The sequence below is a fragment of the Callithrix jacchus genome, chromosome 3 (assembly GCF_049354715.1).
Source record: "Callithrix jacchus isolate 240 chromosome 3, calJac240_pri, whole genome shotgun sequence".
NCBI lineage: Eukaryota > Metazoa > Chordata > Mammalia > Primates > Cebidae > Callithrix > Callithrix jacchus.
The window spans coordinates 42883790-42908718 of NC_133504.1; the positions used below are offsets into that span (position 1 = coordinate 42883790).

The 24929-nt window shown below is 43.9% G+C and overlaps 1 protein-coding gene across 6 annotated transcripts in view; it reads left to right on the plus strand.

The window, feature by feature from the left end:
* Positions 1–10060: 10060 nt before the first annotated feature.
* The window catches only part of RNF175 (ring finger protein 175), a 50766-nt gene continuing 35897 nt past the window's right edge, over positions 10061–24929 (plus strand). For 2 of the 6 annotated variants that reach the window (XM_002745380.6, XM_008992580.5), the window contains exons 1-3: positions 10061–10476; positions 18884–18921; positions 21566–21707. In XM_002745380.6, coding sequence (XP_002745426.3) covers positions 10411–10476; positions 18884–18921; positions 21566–21707 — 246 coding nt within the window. In that variant the 5' untranslated portion in view covers positions 10061–10410. Of the gene's footprint in view, positions 10477–14381; positions 14441–18883; positions 18922–21525; positions 21708–24929 lie in introns of those variants that run through there. The other 4 variants (XM_017970189.4, XM_078367835.1, XM_017970191.4 and 1 more) reach the window with 4 other exon arrangements.

Genomic DNA, 24929 nt, shown 5'->3' on the forward strand with positions numbered 1-24929 from the left:
GCTTCCCAATCTGTTTGATGAGACTAGTACTGCCCTAATACTTAAACCAGACAAAGAGCACATGCAAAAATCTACGAAGCAATATCTCCTGTTAACTTAGACATGAAAATCTTCAACAAAGTGTTAGCAAACCAAATCCAGCAATGCATAAAAATAATAATATACTATAATCATGCTGGTTTATTCAAGGAATGCAAGGCTGGTACAATATTCAAAAATTAATTCATGTAATCTACTGTATCAACAGACTAAAGAAGAAAAAATCATGATCATATCAATTAATGTAAGAAAAAAGCATATAAAATTCAATATCCATTCATGATAAAATCTGTCAGCAAACTAGGAATGCAGGGGAACTTCCAACCTCAAAGAGTATCTGCCAACAATCCTAAAGTTAATATCATACTCAATGGTAAATGACCGAGTGCTTTCATTCTAAGATCAGGAACAAGGCAAGATGTCCACTCTCTCCATTCTTACTCAACATCATATCGGAAGTTCTAGCCAGTCAAATGAGGCAAGAAAAAGAAACAATTGGAATACAAACCAGGTTTAAAAAAATAATAAAATATTGTCTATGTACAAATATTATCTACATTTTAAAAATCCCAATGAATCTACAAAACACACTCTGAGAATTAATAGGCGAGTTGAGTAAGGTCACAGGATACAAGATTGACACACAAAATTGACTGCATTTATACATACCAACAAGTTGTTTGTTGTTAGTATAAAACACCGTAACCATTTATAATGGCTCCAAAGAAAATAAAATACTTAGGTATAAATCTAACACTGCATGTACAGGTTCTATATTTTGACAATTCCAAAATATTGATGAAAGATATCAAAGACCCAAATAATTGGAGAGATATTCTATGTTCATAGATTTGAAAACTTAATATAGAAAAGATGTTAAGTGTCCCCAAATTGACTGACAGCTACTCGAGAGCCTGAGGCTGGAGAATAACTTGAACCTAAAAGGCAGAGGTAGCAGTGAGCCGAGATCGTGTCACAGCACTCCAGCCTAAGTGACAGAACAAGACTCTGTCTAAAAAAAAAAAAAAAGAAAAAGAAAAAAAGAAAAAAAATTCATATTTAGATAACATGCCTAATATAAAATTTTTGTTTATAATCGCTTAGTAACCTGGAATATTTGAAATCCTTTCCAAAGAAAAGGCAAAACCAATTACAAGAAAAAACAAAACCACTGATATTCCATTTCTCTGATATTCCCAAATAATGCAAATATGTGTTTTATTTCCCTGTGTGCACTATTCCAGCTATTCTGCAAAGTGTTAGGATAACTGCATTTTATAGGATAAGTTTAAAAAGAAACTGTATCTCCAACATTCACTTGTGCCACATATTTTTAGCAGTTACATGGCTAAATACCAACATTTATGTTCATTCAATGCAAGGCTAAGAGAACAGGTAGAACGGAGCAGACCAGACCTTATCCTTTGCACTGCCTGCCTTCTCCCAGCCATATCTTGGCATCTCTAAGTGATGGCAAAAGTATATCCCATTTTGAGTAAGAAATTGTAAAATAAGAAGTAGATGTTTATAATAAATTATAAAATATGAGTATTATAAAGTAAGAATATACTCATATATAATAGTATTTAAGGCATATACACACATTCTGCACTGCATGGAATTAAGAGCACATCTTAAAACAATTTTTTTTTTTTTTTTTTTTTTTGAGACGGAGTTTCACTCTTGTTACCCAGGCTGGAGTGCAAGGGCGCGATCTCGACTCACCGCAACCTCCGCCTCTTGGGTTCAGGCAATTCTCCTGCCTCAGCCTCCTGAGTAGCTGGGATTACAGGCACGCGTCACCGTGCCCAGCTAATTTTTTGTATTCTTAGTAGAGACGGGGTTTCACCATGTTGACCAGGGTGGTCTCGATCTCTTGACCTTGTGATCCACCCGCCTCAGCCTCACAAAACAATTTTTATAGGTTTTTGGGAAACAGGTGGTATTTGACTACATCAGTAAATTCTTTAGTGGTGATCTGCGAGATTATGATGCACCCAGCACCCAAGCAGTATACTGTGAACTCAATTTGTATCTTTTTATTCCCCAACACCTTCCCACCCTCTCCCCCTGAATCCCCAAAGTCCATCATATCATTCTTATGCCTTTTCATCCTCATAGCTTGGCTCCCACTTATGAGTGAAAAAATACAATGTTTGGTTTTCCATTCCTGAGTTACTTCACTTAGAATAATAGTATCCAATCCCATCCAGGTTGCTGCGAATGCCACTAATTCATTCCTTTTTATAGCTGAGTAGTATTCCATTGTGTATGTATATACCACAGTTTCTTTATCCAATCATTGATTGACGCTGGTTTGGCCTGGTTTCATATTTTTGCAATTGCAAATTGAAAAACACATTTTACACCTCTTTTCGTATTTAAAGTCTGTATCCTGTGCCAAGTTCTCAATGGGCCTGTAATGGGTAGATAAGGAAAGGCTGTGGCTACACTGATAACCTCCCCCTCTTCCTGGAGGAAACTCTGCAGGTGATGAGCTAAGGAAAACCACCTGTTCTCACTCTCCCTGAATAAGCCAGTGGGGGTCTGGGGGCAGGATCACCCGTTCTATTTGGCTCCAGACCAGGCATTTACTAGCTGTAGCAGTGCAGTGAAACATGATTGGAAGAGGGTCTCTGCCCTCCATGGGTTTGCAGTGGGTGGCTGACAGAGACACACTTACCAGCACCTTGAAGACAAAGCAGTCTGGAACAGAGGCAGATGCCAAAAGCTTTGGAAGCAAAGGGCTGAGAGATTATTGCCACTGGGTTCTGGGAAAGCCTGGGGAGGGAACCGAGGAGGTGTGGGACTTTGGCAGATTTAAATGAGGAAAAGAAAGGGCTTTACAAGCAGAGAGGATGGCCCAGAAGTCCTTCTTCATTCTTATTTGTAAATTAATAATAACCTACCTGGTACTGAGTGGAAGCTCCTAATCATGAGTTTTCCTGGTTCTTGGTGCGTTCAACAAAGAATTGAACTGCACCCACGGGCAAGCAATGAAAGCCTACATTTACTGAAGTGGAAGGCAATAGAAGCGAAAGTACACTCCACAGAAGAGGAGCAGTCCCAGCAACTGGCTCAAGCCTGCCGGTAGCAAAGTCTTCTGGTTTTTCAGTACCCTCTAGAGGTCTCTCATTGGTTACACCACACATAAAGGAAGGGCTGCCTCACTGCCAATTAGAGGCCAAAGTGAACTAGCCTGCAGCCAATCCACGACTGCTATGATCGGCGCCCTATGCAAATGAAGGTCCTAGAATGGACCACTCATAGGGCAGAGTGCAGGTTTTGTCTGTGGTCAATCAGAGTCTGGCATGAATTGGTGCCTTATGCAAATGAAGGTCCTGAAATGGACCAATAGTAGGCTAGAATGCAGATTCTTCCTTTTAATTCAGTTCCAGGAAGTTTGCCTGAATCAGCCTTAGGTTCCCTGACTTCAGACTGTATTCTCCCACCTCAATAGTGTTGTTTTAGGATTAAATATATGTAAAGCACCTGGCACTATTCAGGAGTGTAAAATGTTTTAGCTCTTTTCATGGGTAGGAAGCAGAGTAAGAAGTCAGGCCAGAAGTACCCACTGGAGGGCAAAAATAACTGTGTGCTTTTCAAGAGAAAATAAGAATATTAGTATTTTTCTTTCACCAGAATGTGACTTTTTGGGACAGAGGTGCACATGATCTTGCACCTCTGGCAATTAACCTGAAGAAAAGGAATTATGAGGGCAAGTCCTTAGTCTTACCTAGAAATGAAAAACACAGTGCACTGTATCAGGACAGGGTTTCCTGGGAGCACCTCCAGTGAAGCAATGGGCCTCCCCACACAACCTAGGGGTTAGGGCACTGGAACAGCAGTGGTTGCTGCTACACATTCTTAGATAAAGCAATTCATCTCTTTTGACTTAAATGTCTTCATCTGTAAACCTGGATGGTGATACCTACCATTGGGAGTCCTTTTGAGGATTAAATGATATCAGACATACATCACACTTAGCCAGTGCCTTGGCACACTGTTGGTGTTTGATAAATATTAACTGTTTTTATAGCTAGGACAGTGGAGATTAGCTTGCCTGGGATGGGCTGTCTGGCTTCTAACTTAGTAACGAAGAAAACTTCTTAGAGGAGGCACTGGGGAAAGGAAGACAAGGAGAGGAGAGGAGAAGGAGCCCCATCAAGGATTTAAATGTGGTTTTCCCTCCTGCTGAGAGGGCCCCTGCACTCAATAAACTGGAATGACCCTAGCTGAACTTCCAGGCCTGAAAGTATAGTTGTTTTTTAAAAGGAGTTCTTCTTTTTCAAGATCAATTGTTCAACAGAACTGAAAAGCTTGCTCTTGGAAAAGGCTCAATCCTAAAACCTGCAGGGTAAACCATTAAAAGAAAGAATGTGCCATTACTCAATGGGGAGCAGGGAGCACCCTGCAAACACTGTCTGACTGCTGCGACTCTGCTGCCTCTTCTACTCAAAATTAACCAGAAATCTGAGAACCTGAGAGCTGAGTCCCAGCTAACATTATTTAAATGAACCGCCTGTTACACGAACCTTAAACCACATGTCATTTGGTTGTAGGGCTGCCCTGGGCCAAGAGACATTAATTCTGATGGTTCCCAGTTTACAAACGAATTGTGTTCCAAACATGCATTTGGAAGGTTGTGGTCTGAAAGGCAGAATGCGCTTTCCCATAGAAGCAATGTTATAAACGGCAATTAGGGCTACAAGCCAGCTCACAAAAAGCCATGTAACCATAATATAGCTAAACATTATACATTTTAGCCCAAAAGAGTGGAAATCAATAATGTTACAATACTAATAATTAAAGGATGAGATAAAAAATCGAGTATCTTTCATTTGTCTTGAGTACTAGTGCTTAAGCAAAAACGGATTTAATTAAAGGAAGATGAAAATGTCTAACCAGTTAGGCAGAGGGGCCAGGGAAAACTGAGACTGTAAGTCAGGAACCCTGACAGCTGGGAATCAGACCAACTTGCAGGATTTCTGCCAATAATAAGGGGCTAGGTCTGCATGTGAAGACCACCCTAGTACCCAGAAAGGAGTCTGGGGAGGGGGTGGAATGGAAGGTTAGGGCCACTGAAGTTAGCCTGGTTATTCTCATGCAGCTATTGCTTCAGCCAAGGTGGGATCTGACCTCATCGTCCCTCCCCTCTTGGGTGATTATTCCTATTTATGACAAATCCACCCCGGCCCCAAGAATCACTGGAGTCCAGAAAGTTCAGTGTCTTTTTCATACTGATTTCTGAGATCAGACAAGCTCTTGGATATTCACACAGCCTAGATGGATTTTGACCTTTCTGCCCTTCCCCCATTTAGATGAACCTACTCTTGATCCCCTTCACAGAGGAGAAGTTCTGCCGGTTGCCTGGACTCTCCCTCTGCCATCCTACTCCACATGTAACCAGCACTGTATTTCACTGAAGACATTCTAAATTATTTATTTTAGCTTAATGCTGGGGATCAAATGCACATTTTATCTGTCAACATAAGAAAGGCATGAGAATATCTGTGTAAGGTATATGAAAAAAGACAAGAAAAGAGGAAAGGAGTAAATTGAAAAAGGAAGCTACTTGAAAAATATTATTTGTAAAATAATACAAGGGAATTCTACAAGATCTAACCATTAGGTGGCACCATTGGCCCAGGCTGGTTTGGTGGCCCCAAGAAAATGGAGGAGAAAGGGGGAAAATTGCTAAGTGGTCTGCAGGTAGGAAGGCTGAAGAGAACCACAGCAGAACAAGTAACTAAACACATACAAGCTCGCCTGTAAAGTATGCACTCTGAATTAATCCACATATTCATAAATTTAATCATTAATTCCCTTAAGATTATTTTTAAAGTCTCATAATTTGTCTACAAGTTATTTATATCCCTTGCCCATTTCTATTGATCTATGCTTTTTAAAAATTAATTTCTTGCAGTTCTACTTATTCTGAGTGCTAGTCCTTCGTCACTGAGATATATACAAACATACTCTGGTTCATGGCTTGCCTCTTTTTTAATGACAAGTTTCTGTGGTACAGAAATTTTTTGTTATAATAGAGGCTAACATTTTTTCTTTGCAATTTGTTCTTTGTGTGTCTTGTTTCTTATCTTTTCTTATCTTGAGATCATAAAAACATTCTTTTAGATCATCTTAAACTCTTGCTTTCACACCATCAGTTTTGTGTTGGTATGGTACAATATTTTTTCTTATGGATAAACCAATTACTAAATAATCAGTTTTTTTCTGCCGATTTGCCACCCCTCTCATAAAACTAGACTTCCAAAAATGCAGGCACCCATTTGGAGTCTTTCTATTCTATTCATTGAGTCTATTTGTTGATTCCTGCACTAAATATCACGATCAACTGACTAGTGATTCTTGACCCCACTTTATTTCTCAAACACATTTACCACATTAGCTAATTTCTTCCATTGCATCATTACAACCACTTCAGGACTCTAGACTGCAGGACATGAGGAAGGATATACAGACTACAGCTAAAATGCCAAAGAGTTACTGTCAAGCAGCAGGATACAGTTCATCTATTTCAGGACGAAGATGGAGTCAACTGCCAACCATTGAATTTGGAAAACAACATTTCAAATTAATTAACCTTGGTTCAGTGAACTACTCCAGAAAACATTCATTGCCTAACTTACTAGGAAATGAGATCTTCGTTCTGAATATCTGCAATTTGATCATTGAAGAAACCAGGTATAAGAGGAGGACAGATCAGAGCAAAGCCATCATTACTGGCGGGGGAGAAATGCACTTTTTGAATTTTATTCTGTTGTGATTACTGAGCTGAAGCTAGAAGGAAGGTGATCCCTTTAGGCATACATGGGTCTCCAGTGAAGTATGTAGGTCTTTTTGGTACCAACCAATCAGGAGAGTTTCAAATCAGGGACCTAAAACTTATATAATAAAAGCAGGTTGGAATTTTCTAGAAAGAGAACATCCATTTCCATTTGGACCATTTTCATTTTATTATTTTGCTGCCTTGAAAGAATCCAGATGAATGTGAAAATATCCTAGGTTGGAGAGAAAAAAAATGGCTTTTGCCACATGAAGGCAGGCCACAGGATAGGTAGAGATGTAACACATGTCCAAATGAACCCACTATTTTTGTCTCCCCAAATCTGCTGTTCTTTCAATATCCCCATTCTCAGCCATCGCAGCACTGTCTGCCCAAATGCTACACTGCCCAAGCTGCATGCCTGGGCACCATCCTTGGAGATCAGTCAGGTACAATAGATTCTACTACCTAGATCTCCCATCCCCAAACACATCTCTCCATCTCCCCTCCACTCCGTCCCTGCACACACTCACTCTCACCACCAAGGCCATTGTCATCTTTAGAGCTGAAACTGCAGCAATAGCTTTCTGACTGGTCTTTCTGTCTTGAGTTATAGTCACAGCCCTCCTCCCCATTCTTGAAGCCAAAAGGCAAGTCTGGTGATGTCATTTTCTGGCTTAAAACTCGGTAATGGATTCCCATTCTCCTGAGGCTGCAGTCCAAACTGTTTAATATGATTTATGTGGATCTGATGGATCCAGCCCTTGCTGACCTTCACAACTACTTCCCTGAGAGACTAAGAACCCAGACCATGAAGTCAGTTTTCTCTGCGTTCAAATTCCCACTGCCTCACCTACTAGCTTCAAAACTTGAACAAACTTCTGGACCTCTCTGTGCTTCGGCGCTTTCCTGTGTAAAACGGAGGCAGCCACAATGCCCACCTCACAGGGTTGTCAGGAAGACTGAATGAACTAACGCAGGTAGAGTGCTCAGGACAGCCCCTGGCACATGCTAAGTGTTATATGTAAATTTTCAGGGCTGCAAAGAAAAGTCAGCACTGAGACGAAGGATCTTGCAGCAAGGCAATCTTTACTTCCTTCAGAAAGAGCACCCTTGCCAGCAGTCTTGCCACAAGAGTACAACGAACAAAGGAAAAGCAGACGTATTTATTCCTTAAGCATATGGGGTCATCCACTGTGTCTGATCTTCGTTGGTGGGAGCCAGACCTCACAGTCTAAAACCGAACCCAATTGGCTAATAACTGAAAATTTTCTTGAATAGGTAAAGGCAATGGAGAACAAAAGGAAAAGAGGAAATCCAAATAAGGAAGGGATAGGAAGTTGCTTGCCAAAGGAGTTAGAAAAGCAATAGCATAAATATCTTGGTTAAAGTATAAGAACATAGAACGTACTACCTGCCTGTGAGCATGCCTAACAGCTACATAGGATAGAGCTTAACAAAGAGTTATTAACAAAAAGCAAGACAGCTTTGAAGAAAGTGTTTAAAACAAGCTATTTCTAACGCTTTTGATTTATTATTTAACAAGAAAGGAAACTTTGAAGAGGAACTTTTCTACTTCCCACAGTAAGCATTCTATCAATGTTAACCATGATTTTTATTTCTTTAATTCATCATGGCTTCTCCAGCTTCTGGGCCCTTGCATCCCAAGTTCTCTCCATCTCAGACACTCTTTCCAGCACACTCTGATCATGCTACAAGGTAGCCTTCTGATGTAGACAACTGATGCAGCCGCAGCAGCACCTGAAAACTTGTTGGAAAGACAAATGCTCAGGCCCCACCCTACACCTACTATATTAGAAACTCGAGGGCTCAATCCCAGGAATCTGAAGATTTTTGTTTTGTTTTGTTTTTTGATAAGAGTCTTGCTCTGTTGCACAGGCTGAAGTGCAGTGGTTGCATCACAGCTCACTGCAGCCTGGACCTCCCAGGCTCCAGAGATCCTCCCACCTCAACCTCCTGAATAGCTGGGACTATAGGACTACAGGTGTACCACACTGAGCATTTTTTTTGAGATGGAGTCTAACTTTGTTGCTCAGGCTGGAGTGCAGTGGCATGAAATTGGCTCATTGCAACCTCTACCTTCCGGGTTCAAGCGATTCTCCTGCCTCAGCCTCCCGAGTAGCTAAGATTACAGATGCCCACCACCATGCCCAGCTAATTTTGTGTTTTTAGTAGAGATGGGCTTTCACTATGTTGCCCAGGCCAGTCTCGACCTCCTGACTTTGTAATCTACCTGCCTCGGCCTCCCAAAATGCTGGGATTACAAGCATGAGCCACCGCGACGTCCCCGTTTTTGTATATTTTATAGAGATGGGGTTTCGCCATATTGCCTAGGCTGGTATCAAACTCCTGGGCTCAATAATCCGCCAGCCTCGTCCTCCCCAAGTGCTGTGATTAAAGGTGTCAGCTAGTGTGCTTGATCAGCAAACTGAGTTTTAAAAAACTCAACAGTCTTCCATGGTATTCTGATGCCCAGCTAAGGCTGGAAAACCAAGGCATCATCCTTGATAAGTTGTACTTCCATGCTTGTTTGTCTCTACCCCGTGATGGTTTCATCCATCTTAATTGGTTCATCTCTTTTGTAGGTGTTGAAACTACGAGCGATCACGAACTGAGATATTTAAATATGGGTTAAGCCATATTTCGTTGGACACATGATCTAATTCTGTGCTCCTCTTTGCTGTTTCCCTAAATCAACACCCACGTATTTCGAAAGGCTTGCCTAAACGTTCCAACTTGTTCTCAATCTTGAAGCCAGGTTTAGGCCTAAGCTGTAAAGGAGGAGGAGAGCCCCTGGAGGTAGAGGGGCAAAGTCTTGCATGGCCTGTAGCGGCATAGGGGCCACGAGGGTCTGCGCTCTCCCTAGACTGGAGTTTCTCTCCTTTGCCATCTTTGGAGGAAGCACAGATAACTGAGGAAAGAAGGGGCAGTGAGCCCAGGGTATGGAAGTAGGCTAGGGGTGCCATGGAGGCTCAGGGTCTCAGCATCTGCACAGCCACCAAACTCCTGCCTCCTAATAAACACCGCTGAGCGACAGCGGAGGAAACCCTCCTTCTCCCTCTGCCCCCTCACAGTCCTCCCCATTCTCCCCCTTCCCGTCACCCCACCCTGGCCATTTCTCACTCCTCTACTCCGCTCTCTCTCACCCCACCTCTGACCCCTCCTCCACTTCTGCCGCCTAGTAACAAAACCACTGGTTCCCGACACACGCTCAGGACGCTTTATTGGCGACGCCGATGGCTGGCTGAATGGCTTCCCTACAGTGAGGCCTGAGGCCCTGAAGGAGCCGGGGCCGCTGGCGACCCGGACCTCTAGGCCGCTGCTGGAGAGGAGACCGGCCCGCGTGCAGGGGGCTGAGGCGGGCGCGCCTGGAGGTTCCCAGCTCCGGCCCAGCACAGCCCGGGACCGGCAGCCGCTCCGCCACCGCCGCAGGCCTCACTCCCAGCCACCCCCCCCATCCCCCGGCTCCCGCGGCCCAGCTGCCCCGCGGCGCCCCTTCTGCGGACTCCGGGGGACCCTTTCTAGCCGGCGCTGTGCGCGGGAGAAGGCATCGCGGTGCAGGCATGGCCGCAGGGGCGGCCGCGCGGAAGGCGGCGCCGGTGCTGGAGGCGCCCCCGCAGCAAGAGCAGGTACCCGCGGCGCGGGGGCGCAGGGACGCGGGGGCGCGGGCGGGGCGGGGCGCCCGGCTGGGGTCCCGGGGCTCACGCTGGGGCCGGGCAGGCTTCACAGACTGGTCTCCAAGACCCCTGGCCCCACCAGGGAGAACAGACCCTGGAAGGACGTGGAGACGAATGACCTTCTGGAAGATGCCACCTTGAGGGGTGCCAGCCCCTCCTCCACTCCCTTCCTCCCGTCTCTGTCCCTCCCGGCTACCTTCCTTTCTTCCTTCCTATCCTCTGCTTTCGCTCCATCCCTCTCCTGGAATCCTCGAACTTTCTCTTCCTGGCTCACCCCTTCCACTCCCGCCCTCCTTGGTGACCACCTGTGTACCCTCCTTCCTCCTCGGCAGAAGCCCCCAGGGCCCAGGGTCTAGGTCGTGGGCAGCGAGGGAGGGGAAGGGGTGTGCTCCAGGCGCTTGGTTAGACCGCCCTGGCTTTCCAACTCGAGCATAATCAGAATGACTCGGAGGCCGGGTTACCACGCAGACTGCTGAGCTATGCCCCAGGGTTTCTGGTTCAGGACGTCTAGAAGGTGGCCTGATCGTTAGCTTGTCTAACTGGCGCCTGGCGCTTAGCCTAGTCCATTTCCGCTCCTGCTGACGTCGATTGCAGACCCAAACTTAATGTATTCTTTATTCGTAAGACAATACTTAGGCTACATCAAGGTACCAGGAGGGTTTGGGGTGGGGGAGGGTTGGTCTTACCTGGAGGAACATGAATCCCATCCATAAAACGAGGACAAAAGTAACTCTTAAGGGCAAAAACAACTCTTAACAACAAAGATCACTCATATAGCAGGTAGGAAGAGATTATTGTCCCAAAATAAGTTCAGGCGAAGAGCTGCAGGATTTCTGAGAAGGGATTGCTCCTGACTGACTTCCCCCATTCTCCTCCAACCCGTGAGGGCGTGGCGTTCGAGCCGGGTGTTGGGGAACGGACAGGATCTGACCGCCTGGACCAGAGAATTCTAGATGGAGGCAACAGCAGTACCAAATGGCTTGGAGATTTTTTTTAAGTTGGGATGGATGGCCATGGGAAAAGGCAAAGAGAGGGGACTGTCCACTCTTTCTGGCAGAAACCTAGGGATCAGGAATGCTTATAGCAAAAAATAAGGGTGGGCTAGGCTGTGGAGGGGCTTGTGTACCACAAAATGGGGAAATTTATAGTGACACTCAATGACTTTCTGCTGGTTTCAAATCCAAATTATCCAAAGGGGGGTTCTGAATTGATCAATGCATGGCAGCAGGGTCAGAGGACCTAGCACTGGTGAATTTGCTGCTGATGTTTGCTCTTCTTAAGGCTGGCATCACTGCCTGGTTTGCTGCCTTCAGGAGGTTCTGCCTCTCTGTTAAGGCTGCCCTAGGAGGGACTCACAGCTTTTCCCTTAATCCCTCACAACAAGATAGCGTGGTCCAGGACCCAGCAGCCAAGGCATCATCTGGGAGCCTGTTAAAAATGCAGAGTCTCAGTTCCCACACCAGACCCACTAAATCGTAATCTGCATTTTAACTAGACCCCAGGGTGATTCATTTGCACATCAAAGTTCAAGAAGTGCTAGTTTCTTGACTTTACTAGAGCTGGGGATAAGAAAGGAAAAGTAGAGATAGTAACCAGCCTGTATCTGATAGCATCCCTTTAGTGTGAACCTCACCCTCTTTTATTTTCCTTCACCACCCTTATAGCTACCTGAAGTATGTCTGTGTGTGTATTGGATTGTCTAAGAACCTCCTTCAGGCACAAAAGCTCCAGCAGAGCAGCCAGGTGGTCTGCCTTGCTTGCTCTTGTATTTCCAGGACCTAGAACAGTCTCGGCAAATGACAAGGCCTCAATAAATATCTATTGAATGAATAAATGAACAGTAACACACAATCTCATGATGTGGGACCCGAACTCCAGCGACAAACACCATCTCCCTATTCTCCATCCTCCACCTGCCCAGCTACAACCCCTAGGGTCTTTTGAGTCTGCTACTTCTTGGGCATGCTTGAAACTCCTTAAAATTGGAGTGTAAGAGAGCAGAGAGTATGGGTTTAGGAGTTCCCTCTTCTGCTTGTCTAAGGCTTGCTTTCCAGGCTCTGATTTCTCCTGAGAGCTGAGAGGACCCACCACTCCCCCCAAAACTGCTCTCTCCTTGGGGTAAACCATGCACAGCCCCTCCTCTCCATCCACAGTCATGCAGCCTTGCCTTGTGACATGAATTCCCCACCAATGAATACACCCCTCCAAACTAACATTCCTACCTGGCACTCACATGTGGCCCAGGGACATCGTAGTTTCTGAGTTCATTGTTATGGTTTTCCCACTTGTTGTAGACAGATTTTTCTAACAGGTGGATATTGTAAGGGAAGAGTTGAAAGTGGGGAAATCAGTTTGGAGGCCCCAGTTCAGGTGAGAAATGATGAGAGCCAATTCCACGAGGGGTGGCAGTCTCCAAATACAATGAGCGTGCCATGTGCCAGACATGGGGATTCAGTGGGGGGATGAGGCCAGCCCTGGCCCCCTACAGATTCAGGTAAGTAAGTGAGTCATCACCAATACAGTCTGGTAAAAATGTTCAAGATCAGTAGATATCCTGGGAGGGACCTCACTGAAAGGGTGTCCTGGAGTAAGTGGGACCCAAGGGTGGGCAGCAATGAGGCAACCCAGCTTGGAGGCTGGAAGCAGAGGGCATGCAGGGGCAGTAGAGAGAGAGGGGAGGCTGAAATGGGATACAAGGTCTTGTGAGCCATGTTGGATTTCAGGCAGGAAGACAATAATAGGATCAGTCTACCTTTAATGGGAGCACTCTTAGTGTTTGAAGGGGGAAGAGAGTGAAGGCAAGGGCTTCAGAGGAGGGGGACACCCTGCATGCTGGCCTCTACCTCATCCCCACCTTGCCACCCTATCTAAAGGGTGACAACCCTTCCCTGATGCTGGTTATTCTTTATCACACATTCTATTTTCTTCCTAGAGTTTACTTCCTTCGGCAGCGGTTTTGTTTGCTTGTTTATTGTGCATCATTTCCTCTAGAACACATGGCCCTATTCATGAGGACAGGCACCTTGTCTGTCTTTCTCACCTGTGAATGCCGGCTCTTAAGCCAGTGGCTGGCATGGGGGAGGCACCACTCCATATTTGCTGAATGAATGAAAAAATGAATGGTATAAAAGCCACAGGGGTGGAGAGAAGGGGGCATGTTTGTGAGGCATTTATAGGTAGGGTCAACAGGAGAGTAGTAGGTTGGAGGTACAGGGTTGGTTAGGGGCAGGGATGATGCCTCAGGCTTTTCTGCTTTGGGCAATTCGATAGATAGGACAGGATGCTATTAACTGAGACAGGGACAATGAAGTGGGAGCAGCTTGGGGGGAAACAAGTATGTTTACTTTAGGACAGGTTAATTCACATATGTGAGAGAGAGATTCCCAAGTCGAGCAACGTAGGGGGCATTCAGAAGCATCTGGAGCTCACGCAGATTTAGCTAGCCAAAAGAAAGATATAAGAGGTAGATACAAATGATGGTTCTGGGACAGGAAAAAAAGGAGGTGGCAACTGATCAGACAAGGAAAAGGATAAAAGAGAGGGCAGAGGCAAGCTTACTTTTGTACTGTTCTTTTTAGTGACGTGTTCACGTAGAATACACTTAATGTAAGGAAGTATAAGAAAGAAAGTAAATACCCAAGATGCAACGCCATCCATGGGGCATTCCTGTTAACATTTTGGGAGCCATTCTTCTGGATTTTTTTCTTCCAGATGTCTCTTTATGTAACTATATGTTTACATAAATAGGCTCAGATTATACACAACTGTTTTGAAGCATGTTTTTTCTGTTAATATGTCATGAAAACATTTTATGTCAGTAAATGTGAATCTATGTTATCATTTTATATATCTTATAGATTCCTTTATGTAGACGTACAAAGATATTGGTCTTTTCATCCATCATGCTGGGTACTTGGTGAGTATTTTATTTTTAAAACAGGTATCTTCCAGTCCTTCGAAATTTTCTTCTATAATTTCTTTTAAACTTCCTGCCATCTGTTATCTTCTTCTCTGGTTCTTTTTTTTTTTTGAGATGGAGTTTCGCTCTTGTTACCCCGGCTGGAGTGCAATGGGGCGATCTCTGCTCGCCGCAACCTCTGCCTCCCGGGTTCAGGTAATTCTCCTGCCTCAGCCTCCTGAGTAGCTGGAATTACAGGCACACGCCACCACGCCCAGCTATTTTTTTGTATTTTTAGTAGAGACGGGGTTTCACCATGTTGACCAGGATGGTCTCGATTTCTTGACTTTGTGATCCACCCGCCCCGGCCTCCCAAAGTGCTGGGATTACAGGATTTAGCCACCGTGCCCGGCCCGCCTTCTCTGGTTCTATAACTCCTTTTTTTTTTTTGGATATGAGGAGATTTCCTGGCCCAATTCTCTAATATTCTTATATTTTCTCTCCTGTTTTGCATCTTTTTGAGGTTTTTTAAAATTCTTTCTGAGTTCTTCAATTTATCTTCAATTTTTCCATTCGATTTTCTATTTCTGTCTTCTTGTTTTTAATTCCTAAGAGCTTCTGGTTGTTTTTCTATGTTCTTTAAGGCTCGGTGTCATCATAGCTGCAGAACTCTTTCCTGTCTCAAACATCTTGTGATCTTTGATTGTTCACTTGTCTCACAAAGGTGAGACTCTACAGCACTGTTAAGCCGTTGCTAGCAGGGAAAGCTTGTTGACTGGCAGACTTCAGTGGAGGGTGGCCTGGCTGGGCCTTTCCATAGGGAGAACAAGGACTGTGCATAGCTATAGGTCTTTTCTCTTGGCTTAGATTGATTTATTCTGTGTGTAAGGGGCATGCCTGGCTGCCAGCCAAGTGGGCAAGCTCATATCTAACATGCCAAGGCCAAAAGCACAAATGGAGGCCCTTGTGCCACATGTCTAAGTACTATCAACTGATATGCTCACACAACCCTGCCTGCAGGTCCACCTGTGGCCCGTGTAGCCATATTCTCCCTAACTGCACTGCTGACTACAGGCTTGAGTGGTAGCAAGGATCTGCTGGGACCTGTACTAGTTTCCTAGGGCTGCCATAACAACAAAAAATGTATTCTCTCACAGTTCTGGAGGCCAGCAGTTCAAAATCTAGGTGTCAACAGGGTCATCTCCCTCTAGGGTAGACTTCTTGAACTCCTGACCTCAGATGATCCACCCACCTCGGCCTCCCAAAGTGCTAGGATTACAGGTGTGAGCCACCACGCCTGGCCTTTAACTTCTTACTTGCCCCTTCCATCTCTAGTGACTCCAGGTGTTCTTGGCTTGTGGCTGCATCACTCCAGGCCCTGTTTCCATCTTCACATGGCATTCTACTCTGCCTTGCTACTCTGTGCCTGTGTCTCTGGATGTCAAATCTTCCTCTTCTTTCTCTTGTAAGGACACTAGTCATTGGATTTAGGACCTGCCCTAAATTTAGATGGTCTTATCCTGAGGTTCTCAATTACATCTGCAAATACCCGCTTTCAAAATAAGATTACATTCCAGGTACCAGGGGTTAGAACTCAGGCATATTTTTTTGGAGGACACAATTCAACCCATGACAGTGCTTAAACCAGGGATGAGGACTGACCCCACTAACAACCAAGGACGCTGTGGTAGTTAGGCTCTCCCATCACACACCTCGCTTTTCAGACTCGGGATTTCCAAGCAGTTATATGCTGCTCCCAGACTACCCCACTTCAGTTCACTGGGGAGCCTGGTCAGCCGAGGCACCCACTTTAGATGGTTTGGGAAAGCCAAATTTCAAAACTTTATCTCTGGTTTCCCAGAACACAGGCTATTCTTTTTCTTCTCGCCAACCTCCCAATCCCCTGGGGTATCAATACATCATCTCTCTCCAATCAAGGTCTACTCACAAATCAGTTACCAGACTTTCAAAATATTTTCTTAAGAGACAAAAAAGACAAAAACACAGTTCTTTTGTGTTTCGGCGTTTGAGATGTCTGGGGTGTTCTAAAGCAAGGCAGGGCCCCTGCAGCCTGATCTGGAGGTGATGCCGCCAGGGAGGATGGACTGACCCCACTGACTCCCAAGGACGCTGTGGTAGATAGGCTCTCGCGCCACACACTTCACTTTTCAGACTTGGGATTTCCAAGCAGTTCCAAGCTGTTCCCAGACTACCCCACTTCAGTTCACTGGGGACCCTGGTCAGCCAAGATAGGATTTTGGGACTCTCCAGACTCAGATGAAGGCTGTCAGTGCCTCTGCTCTCCCTCCACGTGCCTGGTACCTCTGGGCCTGTGCCTCAGATTTAACCACTAGCATTCTGCTAGTGTGGGGACCTCCAAGCCTTAAACTGGCTTTCAGCGAACCTCATGTTATTAACCCCAGTTGCATCTCCCACTTCCAGACGCCTTAGGACCCTGCAATCCACAGCCCTTCTGATGGTCTTAGGACATACATTCTGCTCTGCACTGTCTGCATGCTGGCGGGCTTCAGTGTCTTTTGCCCTGTAGTGTCCCAGTGTCCCCTTCTGCTGGCCCATCTGCTGTTCAGTTCCAGAATTGGTTGCTCTGGACTCCTCTCTCATTCTCCTTGGACTTGGAGAATTACATTCTTTTGCTGTTGTTCTAGTGGTGTTTGGGGAGGGAGAGGAGGTAAGCACACTTTTTTTACTTACCGTCGTTCACTAGAAGACCTTGTTTTTACTTTTTTCTTTTTTGAGATGTAGTCTCGCCCTGTAGCTCATACCAGAGTGCAGTGGCGTGATCTCAGCTCACTGCAACCTCTACCTCCGGGGTCCTGGTTCAAGCAATTCTCTACCTCAGCCTTCCAAGTAGCTGGGATTACGGGTATGTGCCACCGCGCCCAGCTAATTTTTGTATTTGTAGAGACAGGGTTTCACCAGGTTGGCCTGTCTGGTCATGATCCACCCGCCTCTGCCTCCCAAAGTGCTGAGATTACAGGCGTGAGCCACCATGCCTGGCCTTATTATTTTTTAAATACAGTTATTACTAGTGAGCTTGAACACCTTTCCATAAATTTATTGGTCATTTGTAAATCTCAATTCATGAATTTCTTATTCATGTATTTTGCCCTTTTGGACCATCTGTCTCTTTGATTAAATTATAAAAGCGCATTTTACATTTGCTTATTGATTTTTTGCCCCTCACATATGTTATGCTTTCCCCAGTTCGATTTGTCTTTCAAATATTGAGCATTATAATGTATTTTATTTTTATGTCCTCAAAATCTGTCATTTTTTAAACTTTATAATTTCTGGGCTCTACATCATACTTAAATTTGCCTTTTCTACTGCACAATTATAAACATGTTTACCCATATTTTCTTCTAGTACTTTTAAGATTTTCTTTCTCACATTCAAGAGAGAACAAGGATTTGGATGAAATTGAAAAGTATACGTTTCGGCAATATTTGCACAATGCCGGGACCTTTCTGGGTGATGCCAGGAAAGAGGAAGTGGTTGGCATGGAGGTAATACTGGCAACTTCTCCATGGCTCCCTGCCCCTAGGTGATCCCACTAGGTGGGTCCCTAATATTCAAATGGAGGTCACAACAGCTGGGCTCAAGTGTTGAGTTCCAGGAGCGAAGCAAGCCTCAGGTAGTTAAGGTGCATGAGTCTCTGCCTTTGTTCCATAAGTCCCTCTCTGCTAAATTCTGCTTTGGGGGCAAAAACATGGGCTTTCTATGCTCTTCTGTATTCTCCAGCAAAGTTACGTGATATCTTTAGCCTTAAAGGTTTCACATGACCAAATGTAGTGGGTTAGCAATAATCTAGAAAAGGCAGTCTATGGGTGGACTCTGCAGGTAATCCAAAAAGCACTGTTCTGGAGATGATCTCTCTGCTCTCCAGCTCAATTTGTAAGTTTTCTCTGGGGTCAGTAATGATGCCTTCTTAACAGGAGACTACAAGAATGCTCCAAATCAACAGAGCCTCTGGTCAGCTCTGTCTCCGAAACTTTGAACTTGGAAATGATATTTACTCACTGAGACTGGAGATGGTACTTACTCACTACCATCATTTAAGATACCAGCAAAACAGATGTTTTTTAGGGATGCTCAGACTCACACTTCATATCCTAGAAGCCAGAGTAGCACCGCCTATTAGGAGACCACTCTCTGTAACTTTGATTTGCCAAAACAAAACCACTGAAATGGAGCCTCATCTGATTCTCTGATCCAGGAACATGATCAAATATTTATTAATAGGGACCCGATTACTCTTTTTTTGTTTGTGTTGTTGTAGTTCTATAAGCAAATTATTTTACTAGGACTTTTATCCCAAATTATTCAAATACTATGTGGCATTGTTATTCTTCATGGTTTGGGTTTCCCATGTATTGCTTTAACATACAAGCCAAATAAACAAGGACATTTTTTTATAAGGGCTCTTTTTATGTTTTTCAGGTCTCTCATACAAAGCTTTCTGCAGAAGATGCATGGGAGTAAGTAATTAGTATTTTTTAAGAGTTGTTTTGCTAAAAATTAGATTTTTATCTTAACAGTTGAGAAATTGCAAATTTTCTAGGATAGAGAAGATGGGGTAGGATTCACAAATACTGTAGACCAAAACTGCGTGGATTTCCTCTTTTTGCCACAACACAGTCTGTAGGAAAAGATCATGCAGTCCCACAAAGTTGAATTAACAAATTATTCAAAATATGGCTGTGTCAAGCTACTATTTATTTTAGCCACAAGACATACTGGTTTTGTTCCTCTACCATTGCCCCTGTGTTCTGGTACATACTGTAAGGCCATCGGACCCTGTGAGCACCACATGAAGTGAAATAAAAATGAAAAGCTCCTCCTTTTTTATATTACAGGAGTTAATCTTGGATGTATTTCTACTCAAAAAATAATATACTTACATTTGTACACCAATATATACTTTTCAAAGTACTTCGACATAGGTTAACCCATTTGAGATGCATTTTTATTGTAGATTAACCTGTTATAATAGATTAATAGATTAACCTCATGAAGCATATTTTATTTTATATCTCTGCAAGTTCTATTTTAGACTGATGATGAAGGCACTCTTTTATCTACATAGCCTAAGTTCAAAGTCTGTTAATCATGCAGAATCTTAAATAGCTATTTTAGATTTGGAGCTGTAAAAACAACAACTAAGATCTTGTACTTTTTTCATTTTTCTTCCCATTTCTTCAGGGTCAATTTTTTTTTGTTTTGTTTTGTTTTATTTTTAATGAACTTCTAGAAATCATTCTTGTCTCCTGAGCTCATCTTCCAATAGAGAGACTAATAGCCTTGTAATTTTATTCAAATTGCTGATCTGATATGGATTTCAACTTTGTCATTTGATAAATGAAGGAGATTCATTCCATCTATGGTAACTGCTAGCACTGACATTCTAAGAATCCCTCTCAAAGAAGCTGAACTTGAGCAGGAGTATTTACTAGGTTCTGTGGGCTGATTTCTACATATTTTCCAGCAGGGGGCACCCTTGGGATTTGAATGGGGCCCTTTTCTGAGGCATTCACTGCTCTTTAAAGTTGCTGTAGAAATGCTGGCAGAGGAAGAGAACCCAACCCACAATACCCATCAAGTACCTTTAAAAGGTCACTATCTCATGGCACGGACTGTTACCCTGCGGTGTTTTCTGGGTGGTACACTAGCTAACTGCATAATGTAACCAGTAATAAGTGGAAACAACTTTAAGAGATTTCATGACTGATGGTGCCACACTAGGGATGAAAGATGATGCTAACCAATATTTAGAAAGTAACTGACAGCATTCATAATTTTTCTGCATGTTCACTATCTTGACCCTGGGCCTCTTTATCTTCCTCTAGGCTTGTGGTTCTCAATCTTAGCTGACCCTTAAAATGACACGGGATGCCTGAAAAATTCCTTATGCCAGATCCCATCCTGCAAATCTGTATTAATTTGCTAGGAATAGCATAACAAAATACCACAGAATAGGTGGCTTAAACCACATAAATGTATTTTCTCACAGTTCTGGAGGCTGAAAGTCCAACATTAAGGTGCTGGCATGTTTCGGTTGGCACGTTCAAGTACAGGGGATTAGGACTTCAGTGTATGAACTTTGAGAGGTACAATTCAGCCCCTAACACCCAGAAATAGTCATCTCATTGATGTGGATATCGGGGGTTAAGGATTTTTTTAAGCTTCCCAGTGATTCCTAACCTACAGACAAGGTCGAGAACCACTGCTCTGGGTTTTCATCGAGGCTACTCCGGGATGTTAAACCAGATGATAAACTATTTTGTTGACTTTCTGTGCCATTGTGCAAAACTAATCATCCAACTAAAACTGAAACATTCGGCCATCATGGGAATGGCTGTGCATGTATAAGATAACATTTAAGCCTATTCTTTCTCTCTGTAATAGTTCTGTAACAATTTATACAACTCACTCAGTAGTTTTCCATTGCCCCATGGATAATATACTCTCCTCTGGTGTAGGCACAATCTGCAGGGTATCCTTTTACTTGAAATGGTAGGAAATTATTTAAAATTACTAACATTTGACTCTTTTTGACGTTCAAAAATGGAAGTTTCATCTGATTGCAGCCCAATAATAATTATTCGTCACATAGGTACAAATAAAATAACAATGTGCTTTATAGTCTTACAATAACCTTGTCAGTTACAGAAGGATGGTTATCTTAAATTTGCAAATAAGGAAACTGAGGCTCAGAGAGGATAAATGACTTCCCTAAGGTTGTGAGGCAATGAAGTGGCAGATCAGGGACTGGGACCCCGGTCCTCCTGAGGCCCATTAGTTTTTTACTTAAAAGACATAACTTAAAAGAAAAGGCTGAGGCCAACCACATGGGAAAGCAAAGGGCTAAGAGGAACTGGTTTTGCTAAGAGAGGCAGGCTCCTGCTCCCAGCTGCTCCTTCTCCAGATCTCAAGAAAGGGAAGGAACCAAGAAAAACTTAGAAAAACTTTATAATCAAAACTTACCAACCCTTGCATTAGAAATCCCCTGTTGCTTTTTGTGAGCCAAATCTGTTAATTTTTTTTTTTTTTTTTTTTTTTTTTTTTTTTGCTAAATGTGCAAGGTTGAGGGCTTTTTCAGATGACCTCATTTGCTGGTTCCAGCTTGCAGCAGGAGAGGATGTACAAGATGCACCGCGGCCACGAATCCATGCACGTGGAAATGATCTTGATCTTCCTCTGCGTTCTAGTCATTGCCCAGATAGTGCTGGTTCAGTGGAGGCAGAGGCACAGCCGATCCTACAATGTGAGTCACCCCCAAGGCTCCTGGGAGCCTGCTCCAGCTTGTATCAGCTTGACTTTTTTCCTGGACACATTCTCCCTTGGTTACCACTTTGAAGGAACTGCCTTGGTTTAAGTCAGTGGTTCTCAACCAGGTGCAATTTCACTCTCAGGAGTCATTTAGCAATGTCTGGAAACATTTTTGATTGTCAAGACTTGCAGGGGTGGAGGCGGGAAGGGAGTTGCTACTGGCGCCTGGTGGATGGAGGCTAAGGATGCTGGTAAACATCCTCCAACGCAGGACAGCTCCCCACAGCAAAAATTATCTGGCCTAAAATGCCAATGGTACCAAGCCTGAGAAACCCTGGTTTAAGTAAACCAGTTCTTTTCACACATGAACAACTTCTGCCAATGGCCCAGGAAAGGAGGATTAGGAATAGCCAAAAGAAATGGTTTAGGCTGTCTGCCATGCTTTGAATGTGTCCCCTAAAGTACTTGTGTTGAAGATTTAATCTCCAATGCAACAGTGCTAGGAGGTGGGGCCTAAAAAGAGGTGATTCAGCCATAAGGACTCTGCGCTTGTAAATGGATTGACGCCATTATTGTGAGAGTGGGTTTATTATAAAAATATGAATGTGGGCCCATTTTCTCTCTCATTCTCTCTTGTCCTCTCACCTTCTGCCATGAAACACACAGCAAGAAGACCCTTGCAAGATGCCAGGCCCTCTGTCTTGAACTTCCCAGCCTCCAGACCATGAGGCAATACATTGCTGTTTATTACAAATTACCCAGTCTGCGGCATTCTGTTATAGCAGCACAAAACAGAGTAAAAAAGAAAATTGGTACCAAAAAGTGGGACTGTTACTGTAACAAATGCCTGAAAATGGGGAAGCAACTTTGGAACTGCATAATTGGACAGAGGCTGGAAGAGTTTGAAGGAGCAGGCTAGAAACAGCTGGGCTTACTGTAATGGAGTATTAAGAGTGAATCTGGTGAGGGCTCAGAAGAAGAAAAGAACTATAGAGAAAGTCTGAAACTTCTTAGAGATTACTTAAGTGGTCACTTAAGTCAGAATGTTGGTAGAAATATGAACAGTAAAAGCCATTCTCCTGAGGTCTCGGACAGAAATGAGGAACAAGGTTTTGGAAACTGAAGTAATGTCCATCCTCATTATAAAGTCACGAAGAACTTGGCTTAACTGTGTCCATGACAGAGGGCTTTATGGAAAGCAAATTTAAGAGTAATGGACCAGGATGTCTGGTGAAAGAAACTTCTAAGAAATATATTGAAGGACTTGCATGGCTTCTTTTAACTGCATATAGTAAAATGAAAGAAGAGGGAACTGATTTAAAGATGGGATTTATAAATAAAAGGAAAACAATACAAAATTTGGAAAACTCACAGCCTGGTGATGTAAAGAATAAAAAGGCTTGCAAGGTGCAGCCAAGCGACCCTTCAATAAAGGGGATTCACACAGCGAGAAGGAAGCCAGGTGCAATTAATCAAGACAACAGGAAAATGACCCTGAAGGTATTTCATTGACATTCAAGGCTGCCCCTCCCATCACAGGCCCAGAGCTCTAGGAGAGCAGAATGGTTTGGGGTGACTCTCCCAGTATGCCTTCCTCAGGACCGGTAAGCAGAGCCACCTCAGAACTCTGCTTCTTGAATTCCAGCACCACATTCCTTGGCTACCTCAGCTGTGGCTTCAGGGAACCCAGGTGCAGCTCTACCTCCTGCTCAGGAAGGTAGAAGCTGTAAATTTTCGTGGTGCTAATTCTGTAGGCACATGCTGTGAGGCCATGACACCCTCCACTTAGATTTCAAAGGATGTTGCAGACAACCAGAGGGCCTAAGCAAAGACTTGTCTTGGAGCAGAGCTGCCACAGAGAGCCCTGAGGATAATGCCCTGCACAAGTATGGAGTCACAGCCATAGCAGAGAGTCCCCACTAGGCCTAGGGGAGCCCTTCATGGTGGGGATGCCCCCTAAGCCCCAGAACTGTACAATTACTAGCATGCAGCTCCAGCCTAGTAGAGCTATGGGCATGAGATTCCAACTTGTGAGAGTTGTGTGGGCTGAGCCTAGCAGAGCCATGGGGGCAAGGCTTTTCCTGAGGCCTCAGGGTTCCAAACCCTACCTCAGTATACCCAGAAAGTGGGACATGGAGTCAAAGATTATCCTCAGTCTTAGGATTTAGTATTGTTCACCTTGTTGAGTTTTAAACTTGCTTGGAGCCTGTTACTCCTTTCTTCTTGCCTATTTCCCCCTTTTGGAATGGGAATGTCTATTCTCTGCCTGACCTATCATTGTATTTTGGAAGAAGATAACTTGTTAATTTAACAGGCTCATAGCTGGAGGGAAATTTGTCTCAGGATGAATTGTGCCTTGAGTCTCACCCATGTGTGATTTAGATGAGACCCTGGACTTTGGACTTTTGAGTTGGTGCCAGAACAAGTTAAGACTTTGGGGCAATTGGGATTGAATGAATATATTTCACATGTGAGAAAAACATGAATTTGGGGCCAGAACAGAATGCTGTGGTTTGAGAGTGTCCCCCAAAGCTCATTTGTTGGAAACAAAACATTCAATGCAACTGTTAGGAGGTGGGGCCTAATGAGAAGCAATTAGGTCATGAGGGTTCTGCCTTCGTGAATGGACTAATGCCTTTATTGCAGGAGTGGGTTTCTTATAAAAAGATGAGTTCAGCCTCCTTTCCTCTCTCACTTTCTCTGGCCCTCTTGGCTTATGCCATGAGATGATGCCATGAGATGGCCCTCACCAGATGCCAGCCATTCAATCTTGGACTTCTGAGCCTCTAGAACTGTGAGAAATAAATTTCTTTTCATTGTAAATTACCCAATCTGTGATACTCTAGTATAGTAGCACAGAATGGAATAAGAGACTATCCAGTGTTGTTTCATTAGCAGTAAACTATCTTGGCACTAATGGTTTGCATATCCATGGAAATGCATTCATGCAAACACTGCACTGACCTCAGCAACACAGAGCAAGATTCTGTTTTCACAGACCAATCTCATTCAAGCATGTTCACTAGAATCTTCCCATCTCAGGGCCTGAGACTCATGCTATGGGCCTTGTTGGGCCTGAGACCTTGCCATTACAATGTTTAGAACAGTAGTTCTCAATGGTTAGGGCAGGGTGCATCAAAACCATGTGGAAAATGTGGTTCCCAGGTCCTGTCCCCAGAGTTTCTGATTCAATAGGGACCCAAAAATGTGCATATCT